General features: G+C 38.2%; 1 protein-coding gene across 3 annotated transcripts; it reads right to left on the bottom strand.

Moving 5' to 3' along the window:
• Positions 1-5,919: 5,919 nt before the first annotated feature.
• LOC109197865 (uncharacterized) lies at positions 5,920-12,201 on the bottom strand. 3 transcript variants are annotated; one of them, XM_019353619.2, is made up of 11 exons: positions 11,488-12,201; positions 10,845-10,931; positions 10,365-10,505; positions 10,089-10,228; positions 9,862-9,998; positions 9,663-9,756; positions 9,420-9,519; positions 9,044-9,302; positions 8,771-8,957; positions 8,473-8,600; positions 5,920-8,387 (listed from the first exon to the last, which is right to left on the bottom strand). In XM_019353619.2, exons 2-8 carry the CDS (start codon positions 10,924-10,926, stop codon positions 9,142-9,144), a joined length of 855 nt encoding a protein of 284 aa, XP_019209164.1. In that variant the 5' UTR covers positions 10,927-10,931; positions 11,488-12,201; the 3' UTR covers positions 5,920-8,387; positions 8,473-8,600; positions 8,771-8,957; positions 9,044-9,141. The 3 variants fall into 3 exon arrangements, with proteins under 3 accessions (XP_019209164.1, XP_019209162.1, XP_025760296.1); XM_019353617.1 differs by having other exon boundaries at positions 11,981-12,201; XM_025904511.1 differs by having other exon boundaries at positions 9,044-9,296; positions 11,981-12,201.
• Positions 12,202-12,499: the final 298 nt, after the last annotated feature.

Raw genomic sequence — 12,499 nt, 5'->3', positions numbered from 1 at the left:
ATTTTCAGCCGATTTTTGCCGTTCAAATTTTAAACTATTCTGCTATTTCTGCTAATTCCAGCTATGACTTTTGGTATTTTTTGCTATTATACTTTTTAAAATATTAAGCTTTTTATGCTTTTTTTTGTCCCATTGAAATGAATGGAAAACTTCTGCAATTCTGCTAAAACTTGCCTGTTTTTGAAACTTCACTACTTCCTCATACTTTCACCTAGAACAACCATTCAAACTTTAAAATGTTCACAAATTATTGGGCTATTCCTGTATGATTCAGCTTTTTCCATATCTGTTACCATTTTCATCTTATCCCTTTTTAAGTTTTCAGTTGAAAAATTGTGATTTTTCACAAAATACATGCGTTGTTATGGTTGCTATGCACTTGGCTTTCAGTGAGCCACTGTAAGTTTCGCAGTCTTCTCTTCATGTCCGAACAACTTCTTGCTACTTGCTCAATTTTCACTCAACTTGCACAAATTATACATCAAAACGTAGGTATTTTTGCTGGCTTTCAGAAAATGTCACTGTCATTGTTGTGGGATTTATAGAATTTTGCCAAATCTCCTCAGACCAACACAAGGTCGGAAAACTCTCCATACAAAGTCAATGGAGAGTTTGTTCAAAATCACCGCTTGATTTCTCTAATGAGAGGCATTTTCGAATCGTCATATCTCCTTGACGAAGCGAAGGTAAAACATGGGGCTTGTCCCAGTATATCTTCAGACACTCCTGACACTCACAATTCAAGAATTTTTTTCTCACCTATTACCGTTCTGAGATGAGTTACACTTGTTTGAGGGTAGGAAATTCGTCCTTCGCTCAGATTTCTTCAGATTTCAAACTCTGGAAATGAGGCAATTTTTTCCCTCGTCATATCTTTTTTTTGGATTCCCACAGAGACCTGAAAATTTCCATGACTGTTCACCAAAGCCTGCTGTCTCTCACGGTGAAAGAATGATATCAATACTCCAAATAGATTTAGAGTTACAAAGCTTTGTTCGAGTGCAAGTCAGGGCAGTTTTCTCTTCGCCTCTACTCAGTTATGGTGCATTAGATGTCAAATATCTTCAATAATTCATATTTTAATGATAAATTGTCAACACTTGAAGATTCCCCCATCTCTTCTGAACAAAACGGTGTAAGAATGACTGTTCTAGCCCCTACGGTTAGGAAATTATGGCCATTTGTTTGAGGGGAGTACTGACTATGAGAAATAGACTGCAGAAATCCTGTCTCTGTGCTGCATGTGTGTAAAAACAGGTGCACCTTTTTTGGCGGGAAAAAGTACACAGCCTCTCTGATTGGTGGATTCAAATTTAGCAGCTCCCAGGCTGCTTGACTGACCTAGAAATTTGATTTTCTCTCCCTGTGTGTGTGTGTGTGTGTGTGTGTGTGTGACACAGAGAGAGAGAGAGAGAGAGAGCCTTTTTATGGGAGCATCTTATTGTATGATTTAAATTCAATATATTTAGACTGGTTGACTGAATTTGATCCTGTGTGTCTCTCTGTGCATGTGTGTTTCCATATGTGTCTCTGCTATTTTATAAGATTTGTGCAGAAATTAGTATTTCTGCTAAAAAATATACTATTTTTGATTAATTATAGTTTTTCTACCAAATCATAGTACAGTATTTCTGTTTTTTTTCATAGGATTTGTACTTCATATAGTATTTCTGCTTAATTACAGTATTTCTCCCATTTTAAAGTATTTGTGCTAAAACATAGCATTTCTACTAAATGCAGTATTTCTGGTAACCATAGTATTTCTATATATGTCTGCCAGCTCCCCAGGGAGTTAATCCTCTGTGAGGAGTGTAATATTCAAATTTACATATCAGGGCCCTCATGGCTTCCCATCCAGCCAATCATATCTGAGGCCTTGCACATTCAAATTTGCATATTGGGGCATTCATGGCTTCTAAGACAACCAATCATCTATGTCATATATCTATAATATTTCATATTCTTATTTTAAATGGTCAACATTTCATGATTCCCCCATCTCTTCTGAACAAAACGGTCTAAGAATGACCGTTTTAGCCCCTACGGTTAGGAATTTATGGCTGTTTGTTTGAGGGGAATCCTGACTATGAGAAATAAACTGCACAAATCCTGTCTCTCTCTCTGTGCTGCGTGTGTGTAAAAACAGGTGCACCTGTTTTGGCGGGAAAAAGTACACAGCCTCTCTGATTGGTGGATTCAAATTTAGCAGCTCCAGGCTGTTTGGCTGCTGCTGCTGTTAGTGTGTGTGTGTGTGTGTGTGTGTGACAGAGAGAGAGAGAGAGAGCCTTTTTATGGGAGCATCTTATTGTATGATTTAAATTCAATATATTTAGACTGGTTGACTGAATTTGATCCTGTGTGTCTCTCTGTGCATGTGTGTTTCCATATGTGTCCATATTTGTGATTGTGTGACTGTTATACTTTCTTTTTTTTATTTAAAAATTACATTTGAGGGACCCTTAGCATGTTCAGGATTTTTTCAGCTGTTCATTTTGCTTTTCCAATTTTTCTATTTAAGTTATTACTATTGTGCTAAGTCATAGCATTTCAGCTGCTTTTCAGTATTTGTGCTAAATACTGCATTTCTGCTAAATCATACTATTTCTGCTATTTGATAAGATTTGTGCTAAATATAGTATTTCTGCTTAATCAGAATCAGAATCAGAATCAGAATCGTGTTTATTGGCCAAGTATATGTGCAGACAAATACAAGGAATTTGGTTCCGGTAGATGGTGGCTATCAAGCACAGCAATGTAAAACACACACACACACACACACACGTCTATATATACATTACACATGCATACACATACATACACAAAGCTGTGTAAACCAACTATAAATAACTAAACTTATGTACATAAAATACAGAAATGAAATGAGGTGGAATGAATACTACAAAATGTACATAAGGTGCAGTTGCAGTCTGGCAGTGGGGAGCAGTGTGACAGGTCAACTGTTTAGAAGGGAGATGGCGAGGGGAAAGAAACTGTTCCTGTGTCGGGTGGTCCTGGTCTGCAGGCTTCTGTACCGTCTGCCAGAGGGCAGCAGGTCAAAAAGTCTGTGTCCAGGGTGTGAGGGGTCTGTGATGATTTTCCCTGCCCGTTTCCTGGTTCTTGAGAGGTACAGATCCTGGATGGAGGGCAGGGGGGCGCCGATGATCCTTTCTGCTGCCCGTACAGTCCGCTGCAGTCTGCTCCTGTCCTGTTTAGTGGCTGCACCATACCAGACTGTGATGGAGGAGCACAGGACAGACTCAATGACTGCAGTGTAGAACTGGGTCAGCAGCTCCTGTGGAAGACTGTACTTCCCCAGTTGTCTCAGGAAGTACATCCTCTGCTGGGTCTTTTTGAGGATGGAGTTGATGTTGGTCTCCCACTTCAGGTCCTGGGAGATGGTGGTACCCAGGAACTTGAAGATCTTCACAGTCGACACAGGGCTGTCTGACATGATGAGGGGGGGCAGAGTTGGGGGATGCCTCCTGAAGTCCACTGTCATCTCTACAGTTTTAAGAGTGTTCAGCTCCAGATTGTGCTGACTGCACCAGAGTACCAGCCGCTCAACTTCCTGCCGGTATGCAGACTCATCACCATCCTGAATGAGGCCAATGACGGTGGTGTCATCTGCAAACTTTAGGAGTTTAACAGCCGAGTTCTTGGAGGTGCAGTCATTAGTGTAGAGGGAGAACAGTAGTGGTGAGAGGACACATCCTTGAGGGGCACCAATACTGAGGGTCCGAGTTTCAGAGGTGATCTCCCCCAGCCTCACTTGTTGCTTTCTGTCTGTCAGGAAGCTGGTGATCCACTGACAGGTAGCTGGAGACACGCTGAGCTGGGAGAGTTTGGAAGAGAGAAGTTCAGGCACGATGGTGTTAAAAGCCGAACTAAAGTCCACAAACAGGATCCTGGCATAAGTTCCCGGGCGGTCGAGGTGTTGCAGGATGTAATGCAGCCCCATATTCACTGCATCATCCACCGACCTGTTTGCCCGGTAGGCAAACTGCAGAGGGTCCAGCTGGTGGCCTGTAATGTCCTTCAGATGGGCTAACACCAGTCGTTCGAAGGATTTCATGACCACAGACGTCAAGGCGATAGGTCTGTAGTCGTTCGTTAAAAATAGTATTTCTGCCAAATATAGTATTTTTGATTAATTGTAGTTTTTCTACCAAATCATAGTACAGTTTTTCTGCTTTTTATATGGTTGATTCAAATTCAGCAGCTCCCAGACTGTTTGGCTGCTGCTGCTGCTAGTGTGTGTGTGTGTGTGTGTGTGTGTGTGTGAGACAGAGAGAGAGAGAGAGGGCGAGAGAGCCTTTTTATGGGAGCATCTTATTGTATGATTTAAATTCAATATATTTAGACTGGTTGACTGAATTTCGTCCTGTGTGTGTCTCTCTGTGCATGTATGTTTCCATATGTGTACATATTTGTGATTGTGTGACTGTTATACTTTTTTTGCTGATTTTTTAAGTTATTAATATTGTGCTAAGTCATAGTATTTCTGCTGCTTTTCAGTATTTGTGCTAAATACAGCATTTCTGCTAAATCATACTATTTCTGCTATTTCATAAGATTTGTGCTAAATATAGTGTTTCTGCTAAAAAATTGTATTTCTGCCAAATATAGTATTTTTAATTAATTATAGTTTTTCTACCAAATCATAGTACAGTTTTACTGCTTTTTATATGGCTTCTAAGACAACCAATCATATCTGAGGGCTGGCACATTCAAATTTGCATATTGTTGCCTTTATGGCTTCCCAGCCAGCCAATCATATCTGAGGGCTGCCACATTCAAATTTGCATATTGGGGCCTTCATGGTTTCCCAGCCAGCCAATCATCTATGTCATATATCTATAATATTTCATATTTTTATTTTAAATGGTCAACATTACAAGATTACCCCATGTCGTCTGAACAAAACAGTCTACACAGTAAAATTCGAAGAGTTAAAATAACACTTAAAGAGTTAAATTTAACACTGGTCCCGAGTCTATTTGGTCCCATTCGGAATTGGTGTTAAATCAACTCTTTCTATAGTGTTAAAATTTTAGAGTAAAATTAACTCTAAATAGAGTAAAAATTTAACACTGAGTAACACCGCAGAGTGTTAAATGAACCTAACACTACTAGTAGTGTCATATTATTTACTCTACCATAGTGATAAGTTAACTCTATTTGAGTAAAATTCCACTGATTTTTAACACTGAATTGATATATCTGAAATTAACACTGGGAGTTTAAATAACTCTGATGAGAGTTGATGTTACTCTATACTGTGTTATTCATACACTAATCTCTAGTGAAAAATTAGCTCTCACAGAGTAAAATTTTAAATTAATTTTACACCACGTAGTGTTACTAAAACTCTTCCTGTAGTGTTACCTTTACACTCAATTTACTGTTTTGCAGCATGAAAACCTGGTTTCTAATAATGCTTTTAAATATAAAACAAGTAAGCAAAAACCACAACTAGATAATACATTTAACAGCTTTATTTTGATGTCAGGCTCAAAATATTAAAACATCTCATGTAGTGTACATAAAACACTACACACAAAAACACACTCATAAAACACTTTAAAACAATGAATTTAGTTCGGCATAAAATGACAATATGGAACCACATACAGGGAGGAATCAGAAGTGCCATACTTCATTTGAAGATCAAATGGTTTGAAGTAACACAGCTCTTTTATGTTCAACACCTTCAGCACCATATTGGGATGCATTCTGACCTTAAATGCATGATATTGGTCATCAAAACACAGGGTTTCCATCAGCTTTCCACAGAGCAATACAATGTCATCTTTCACAACAATACTTTTGATCTTATAAAACACTAGACACTACCTCTGTACAGATGATGAAGTCAGGGCGGTACTCTGTACCATGATGTTTTATCCACTTAGTTGAAAAAACACTGGTAGACAACATAGCTCCAAATTTTAAAGCAATTTCTGGACCTTCTTTCAGCTCTCCAAGTGTCACCATCTTTCCTGGTCCTAAAGCTAATCTTTCAAGGCTAAAAGACTCCCAATACATGGCCATACAACTTTGGTGTTTCTTGGCTAATGTCATTGTAATGTTTTTAAAGCTTTTTAATTGCTTCTTAAAGAAGTTATGTTTGGCTTCGTAACGCATGCACCACATGTGCAGAATTGGGCCAATATTTCGTATACTGCGAGGGTAATGTATCATGAAGTGATGCTTTGGTAAGAGACTGAGTGTAGGAAATAACTGCTTAAAGAGCTGATGATGATCAATAATTAAATGTTTGAGGTAGATGGTCATACCTTCTGACAGCACTGGTGAAAACACAATATTGACAATTTGTAGAAGCAGAAGTAGAAGATGCCAGTAGCTATCACCCACCTGTACTAAATCGCCAAACATCAAAGGTACATTACGCAATAAGCACCAAGATTGAATTGCATTTAGTCCTAAATCATTACTGCCATCAAACAACTTTACCCTTGGTGGGCGATTTTGCTGCTGATTGAAGCCATAATCAAAGGCATGTATTCTACCAGCAAGTTGTTCAGCACTTAGGAAGTTCTCCTGAATGTACTGCAGCACAAGTTTCACCTCTAACTGAGCAACTCCCTCCAAAATGTCATGCATGATATCTACAGAAAAATTGTTGGCTGTGTTGAAATATTTAAGTGAATTCAAGAGACAAGTGCGTTTCACACCACATACATGAGGTAGCGTAGGATCTCTTTGTACACTTTCACAGTGCTGCTTATGCATATCAAGAGTTCTTAGTACAACACCAGAATCATCTTCACAGAACACACTTTGAAAACAATCCTTCTCAAGCAGACAAAAACGACAACAATATCGAGCTGCAAATGACTCCACGAACCCAAACAGACTATGCAAGCCAAGATTGTCCCCAGTGACCTGGATTACAGTGCCATGAACCAAGTGTTTAAACATGGGAAGTTTCAGTCCCTCTGTCTCAAGAACTTTCAGATCATTGACAAGTGGCTCAAGGATTGAATTAAAGCCATAACGCTTTGAGTCTTGTGCATGAAAAAGAGCGCACAAATGAATATTGACCAACAACGAATTAAAGATTGGAGGAAAATTCCTTAGTGTAAAGTATATTGCACCTAATTTATGTATACCCTTTTTAGAGCCCGGAGGATTTGCAGTTTCAAAGTCATCATAAAACAGTTGAATTTGTAAGGCATCTTTTTCTGCAGAAAATAGGGGACATCTTTTAACATAGGCAGCATCGATTAAGTCTGCATACACACCTTCTCTGGACATATTCCTCGACTTGAACGTGTCGACAACATGGTGGTTTTGAAAGATAGTTTTCAGTGTTTCCAAAATAGGAACATATGCAAACCTATCAGTTACAATGACTTGATCAAAAGTCCCTGTGATCTTGTTTCTTCTACTGTCAAATCTTGTGCCAAGCACCATTTCAACAGGTTCAACAGTTGCCCATTTTTGTTTAAAGTGCCTATTTCGTTTAGCTTCTGAATTTAACAGTGTGAATGGGTTTTCAAAGTTTTCGAATGACTGCTCTAATTTCTTTTTACTTGTAGTGTCCTGTGAAGGTAAGCTCTGTAAAGCTGCATCTTTAGCCTGAGTATGAATCTCAAAAAACACTTCCTCCATTGAGGAGACAAAACTATTCACAGTAGATTGGCTTAATCCAGCTGCCCTGAGCTGTGCAACAGTAGAGGCACACATATCCAAAGTGCTCTTATTTGAACTTTTCAACATTTCAGATGTTGTGGGTGTTTCTTCTACATTAGTTGACACCACCTCCCCTGTAGTGCTAACTTCTTTAACTGCCACATCAGGCTGCAAATTAACATCAGTGTCAGCCTGTTGGTTGAAATAGTTAAGGTGTTTGGTATTTAAATGTTTTCTAAAACCTGAAAAAGTGCCAAACACACAGCCACAGTCACGCTGGGCACATTTAAGGCGAAGATTTCTTCCAGGTAAGTAACCATGAACTAACCGTAAATGCCTAACAAGCATGTTTGAACCAGTAAACTCAGCCTGACAGACAAAACACTTCATGATGGAGAATTAACCTTCAAGCCCTAACGAAGCAACCTTGTCCTTATTTCAGCAACTCTGGGACTTTCTTTGACTTTGCCAACATCTATATTGTACACAGTGGTTTGGATGAACGTATACATGTTGTGAAGCATGGTGTTGTAAGATGTGCCAAACACAAAATGTGCTTTAAACAGTTCATCAAAAGCACCAAGTGAAGAGGTAGACTTGCAGGGTATGGCATTCTTGTCAAGAATAATGAAGAACTGGTGGATGTCATTCTTTTTCACCCCAACAGCCAGGAGGTAGGGTTGAGTGCTGGTAGTGATGGCATCAAGGTGCTCTTGGATATTTGTTCCAGTCTGAAAAGACAAATACAGACAGGCAATAAGAATCAAGTGTTTCCTAAACTGGTAATTCATACCATAAAAATAGAAAAACACAAACCTTCATGAAAACCACAAGATGCCTTTCTGCTTGAGAAGCTGACACCTTTCCTGGTCTCTTCCGACCCTGACCAGATGGTGGAATCAGATGTAATAGCAATAGAATCGCTGAGAGGTCACTGTCCCAGCCTGAAAAAATATTTGTTTTTAATAAAGTTGAATCATCATCATCAATAACAAATTTCAATGCATCTGCATTGACAAAATGTTTGAGTAGACCCAAAATACAAAAGGACAGCTGTTCTGTGACAAACATTATATATCCTGTGAATGTGCTAATCAAAGAAACAACAGCTCACCAATGTCAGCATTAACTTCAGTGGCATCCTCAGGAGAGTCAGCTGCCAGCAAGAGTTCTTCCAGGTCAGTGGTAGAAGGAAGCTTTCTGCCTTGTTGAATAATCTTTCTTTTGAATGTTGTTGGCCACCTCTCCAGCAACCTGCCTGATACATCCTCACCAAACATCAGTACAAAATCCTGTTCGATCTGTAACAAGGATAGAGAATAAAGAATATTTGCTATCTGCAAAAATAAAAAGTGTTTACATTGTCAACGTAATTAAAAATATTCACCAAGCCTTTGATATCTTTGAAACGTGGAAAAACAGATAGTATGTTGCTTGACAGCAGGGGGTCAAGGACCATGTTGTGTCGATAAACAAATGTCAACTTCATCTTCTTCTTGACTGTGTCTTCATCAGCTGAATGTTCATCAGAGAGATTGCTTCCTTACACTCATCCTCACTCAGCACGTTCTCTGTAACAAACTGCAACTCTCGTCTGACAGTTGGTCCACCACACTGGTCTTCACCCGATGATCCATCTCCTGGTGCTAGACAATATGAAATACAACTTTATTAAAACTAATAACAACATTTGATAACCATTATTAATACAGAACCACAATTTGGAACTGTATTATATGTTTCCACTGAATTATAAATGTTACCTCCAGATGATAATCGCCTCTCTTTAGCAGTGCATCTCTGTATGGTTTTAATCCTCCAGGCCAAGTACCCAGTGCCACTCTCTCCATCATAATAATGTTCCTTGGAGAGTGACATATACAGACATTTTTTATATTAATTTATCAGTAAGTTAAGTAACCATGAACAGTTGATAAGGACATACATTTTGGCAGGATTTAAAATTTTGATTTTAGTTGTATCAGTTATTACTGGTAGCTACTTACATAGCCATTTTTTGAGTACGGGTCACTGAGGTAAGGGAAAAAGGTTACAATTCCTCTGGCATACATTTCTTTTACCTGCCGTGGTGGTGATGTACTGCAAGATCAAAAGGAAAAGAACCAGTCAGCTTCCCTGAAATTAATACAGATTTAAAATAATTTGAAAATGATAGTAAAAATCACAGGGCCAGAAATAAATTACCCATTTTTTTCTGTCATGTCAGCTACCAGTATGTTGACCATTTTTCTTCTGGTTTCATCAACCAGGGACTTGGTCCGATTGTATTCATTTATTATACGTTCTCCACCAGGTTTGCTGGTGAGAATCGATTCCACCAACTGGAAAACACAACCACTACAGTTCAGAACACTTAAACTACAAACAAAAATGACACTATTAGAAGAATGTGGAAATCTGTTAACTCTTACTTGCTTAGCTTCTGCATCCAGCTTCTGACGTTTCCTCAAAGGGCTGTCTGAAAGGATGACCGTATCCTGTGAATCTGATGAATGTGGCGATGATAACTGGAACCGCTCAGGAGACACTTCTGCAACAGACGTTTCCAGACCTCAAAAATAGGAGCAGAACAAATCAGTTTGCATGGTCCCTCCATAGACTCATTTATACACTCTTTGATTAAACAATGTAATAATGACACACACAAAAAAAAGACATCCAATGAAACACACATCACTCAAACAAACCTGTTTCATATTTGATGGTTAGTACCCCGGTTGAGGGATCTGTTATTATATCCTCAAATACATCCTCATCCAACTCAGTCCCTGAACTATCAAAAACTTTCACTCCTTCTGTTACGGCTGGCACACCAAACTTTGCAAATGCTGAAAACAAGCACACAACTTTGTGTAAACAAAAAGATTACATGACATCTAATGTTTTGTAGCTTAAAATGAAGATCATTTCAAGACACTATTTCAAAAGTGAGTCAGATAAATAAAAGCTAAATTATTAAGTGCCACTAACATGCTTGATAAGTGGTAGATTAAAATGGGTGACACTTACATTATGCAGTTTTCCCCCCACTAAATAGACATAACTAAGATGCTTCCAAAACACAGATCATTTTCAATTAATCATAAAATGCAGTTTGAAGAGATTAAATAACAAAAAGAACTCAAAGCCCCTTGTATATCTTTTACAATACAATGTTGGTTTCTTACCAGCAATCAAAAACTCCTTAAGGCTTGGCACAGATACTCTAACAAATTTCTGCACACCTCCAAGTTTTGCTTTAAGCAGCATGCTTCCTGTAGACAGTAATTTCTTATAGTCAGTGATCTTCATTGAACTACAGTAAACAGAAAATGTGAATATTAAAACAGTCCCATAAATATCAGCAAAACGGCCTTGCAATATTATTTCTTACACTGTATGTTACTTTTATGTCAGTGTAACAAGGTGTTTCGGCTCTTTGGCGGTAGTTTTTAGCCCTATACTAAATGAGTATTTCATCTACAAGATATATAATCCTCAATACAAAACTAATATAATTCCTACTACTTTTTACCATTTGTCTGATCTAACTTAGCACTAGGGAGTCAGTATTTTGTTCATCTTTAGTTTAACATACTGAACAGTCTGGTAACCAAAATGGAAAAATGAGCGGGGTAACTTTTGTCAATACCATCAACTCACAATAAATACAAACGCTGTCATCTTAAGTTCAAACTACTAAAAAAAAAAAAGCATTAAAAACTGAATCCTGGACATTTTGGATACTTTATCAAGCTTATAACACCTGCTGGTTGTAATCTTGTAACTGTAAAATCGCTGAAGACAGCCGAGTTAAAATAAGACAATAACCTTACTGAAAACGACCTCTATATCTGGTACCTAGGTATCAAAAAAAGAAAAAAAAGAAAGATGTAACATTTAGTGTAAACTTTTAATTAGTTAATGCTTGGGTTACCTAATTTAAAATTTAATGATAACTAGCGAATTGCCGCGCACTGAGGTTAGCCAAAATGCTAGTTAGCTAGCTAATGTTAATATGTAGATCCCAACACATGGAAGGTTTAATTTAATGGAATTTCGAACATGCTAGAACACAACACAATCACCACTACACACTGAAATAAATTTTGATAACAAGCCTTACAGTCCAACACTGATATCAGTCAACTTTTTTAGCTAATTAACAACCTTACATTAGCATACAGACAGTGTCACATTTGCTTCTGGTACAAAATGAAATATATAATAAACATGGACAAAAGGAATGTAACCTTATTTTAACGTGCTACCTGTGCTTAAAATGTCGAATTGTTGGTTTAATAAGTAAATATGAGCAACTTACCCTGCAACTGATGTGAAGAAAATGGCGTCCTGAAAAATCCTCTTGGTTTGAAAACGAGTCTGTGGTGGGAGGAGCTTTCTAGAGTAACGTTGACACTGCCTCTTTTAACTCCACGAATCATCACCCACACTGGGGGGCGTTTTGCTCCAGCTATTGTTATAATGACTCTATTAGAGTAAATACACTTTAACACTGCTGATTTAACACTGGGAAATTTACTGTGTAAAAATGACCGTTTTAGCCCCTACGGTTAGGAATTTATGGCTGTTTGTTTGAGATTTCTCTCGCTGTTCCTGCGTGTGCACCTGTTTGGGCGAGAAAAAGTACACAGCCTCTCTGATTGGTGGATTCAAATTTAGCAGGTCCCAGGCTTTTTGACCGACCTAGAAACCTACAGGAAACACTGTATGTACAGCAAGGGCGTAGATTTGGCATGGACGGAAGGGACATGTCCCCACCAATATCCAGTGATTATTGAATCGCTGGATATTGAATTGTAATTTTAAATGGTTTAAAAGC

This window comes from Oreochromis niloticus, unplaced genomic scaffold (assembly GCF_001858045.2).
Source record: "Oreochromis niloticus isolate F11D_XX unplaced genomic scaffold, O_niloticus_UMD_NMBU tig00002116_pilon, whole genome shotgun sequence".
In the NCBI taxonomy this organism is placed as follows: Eukaryota; Metazoa; Chordata; class Actinopteri; order Cichliformes; family Cichlidae; genus Oreochromis; species Oreochromis niloticus.
This window is presented reverse-complemented; position numbering and strand designations above follow the sequence as displayed.

Excerpts from the sequence above, each read along its gene's own strand:
- LOC109197865 (XM_019353617.1), bottom strand. The coding sequence starts at position 12,101 with ATGATTCGTGGAGTTAAAAGAGGCAGTGTCAACGTTACTCTAGAAAGC. Across the intron at positions 10,932-11,980 it reads TTCTTCACATCAGTTGCAGG|GAAGCATGCTGCTTAAAGCA; the intron begins GTAAGTTGCTCA and ends TACTGTCTACAG. Across the intron at positions 9,303-9,419 it reads GAGGCGATTATCATCTGGAG|CACCAGGAGATGGATCATCG; the intron begins GTAACATTTATA and ends CATATTGTCTAG.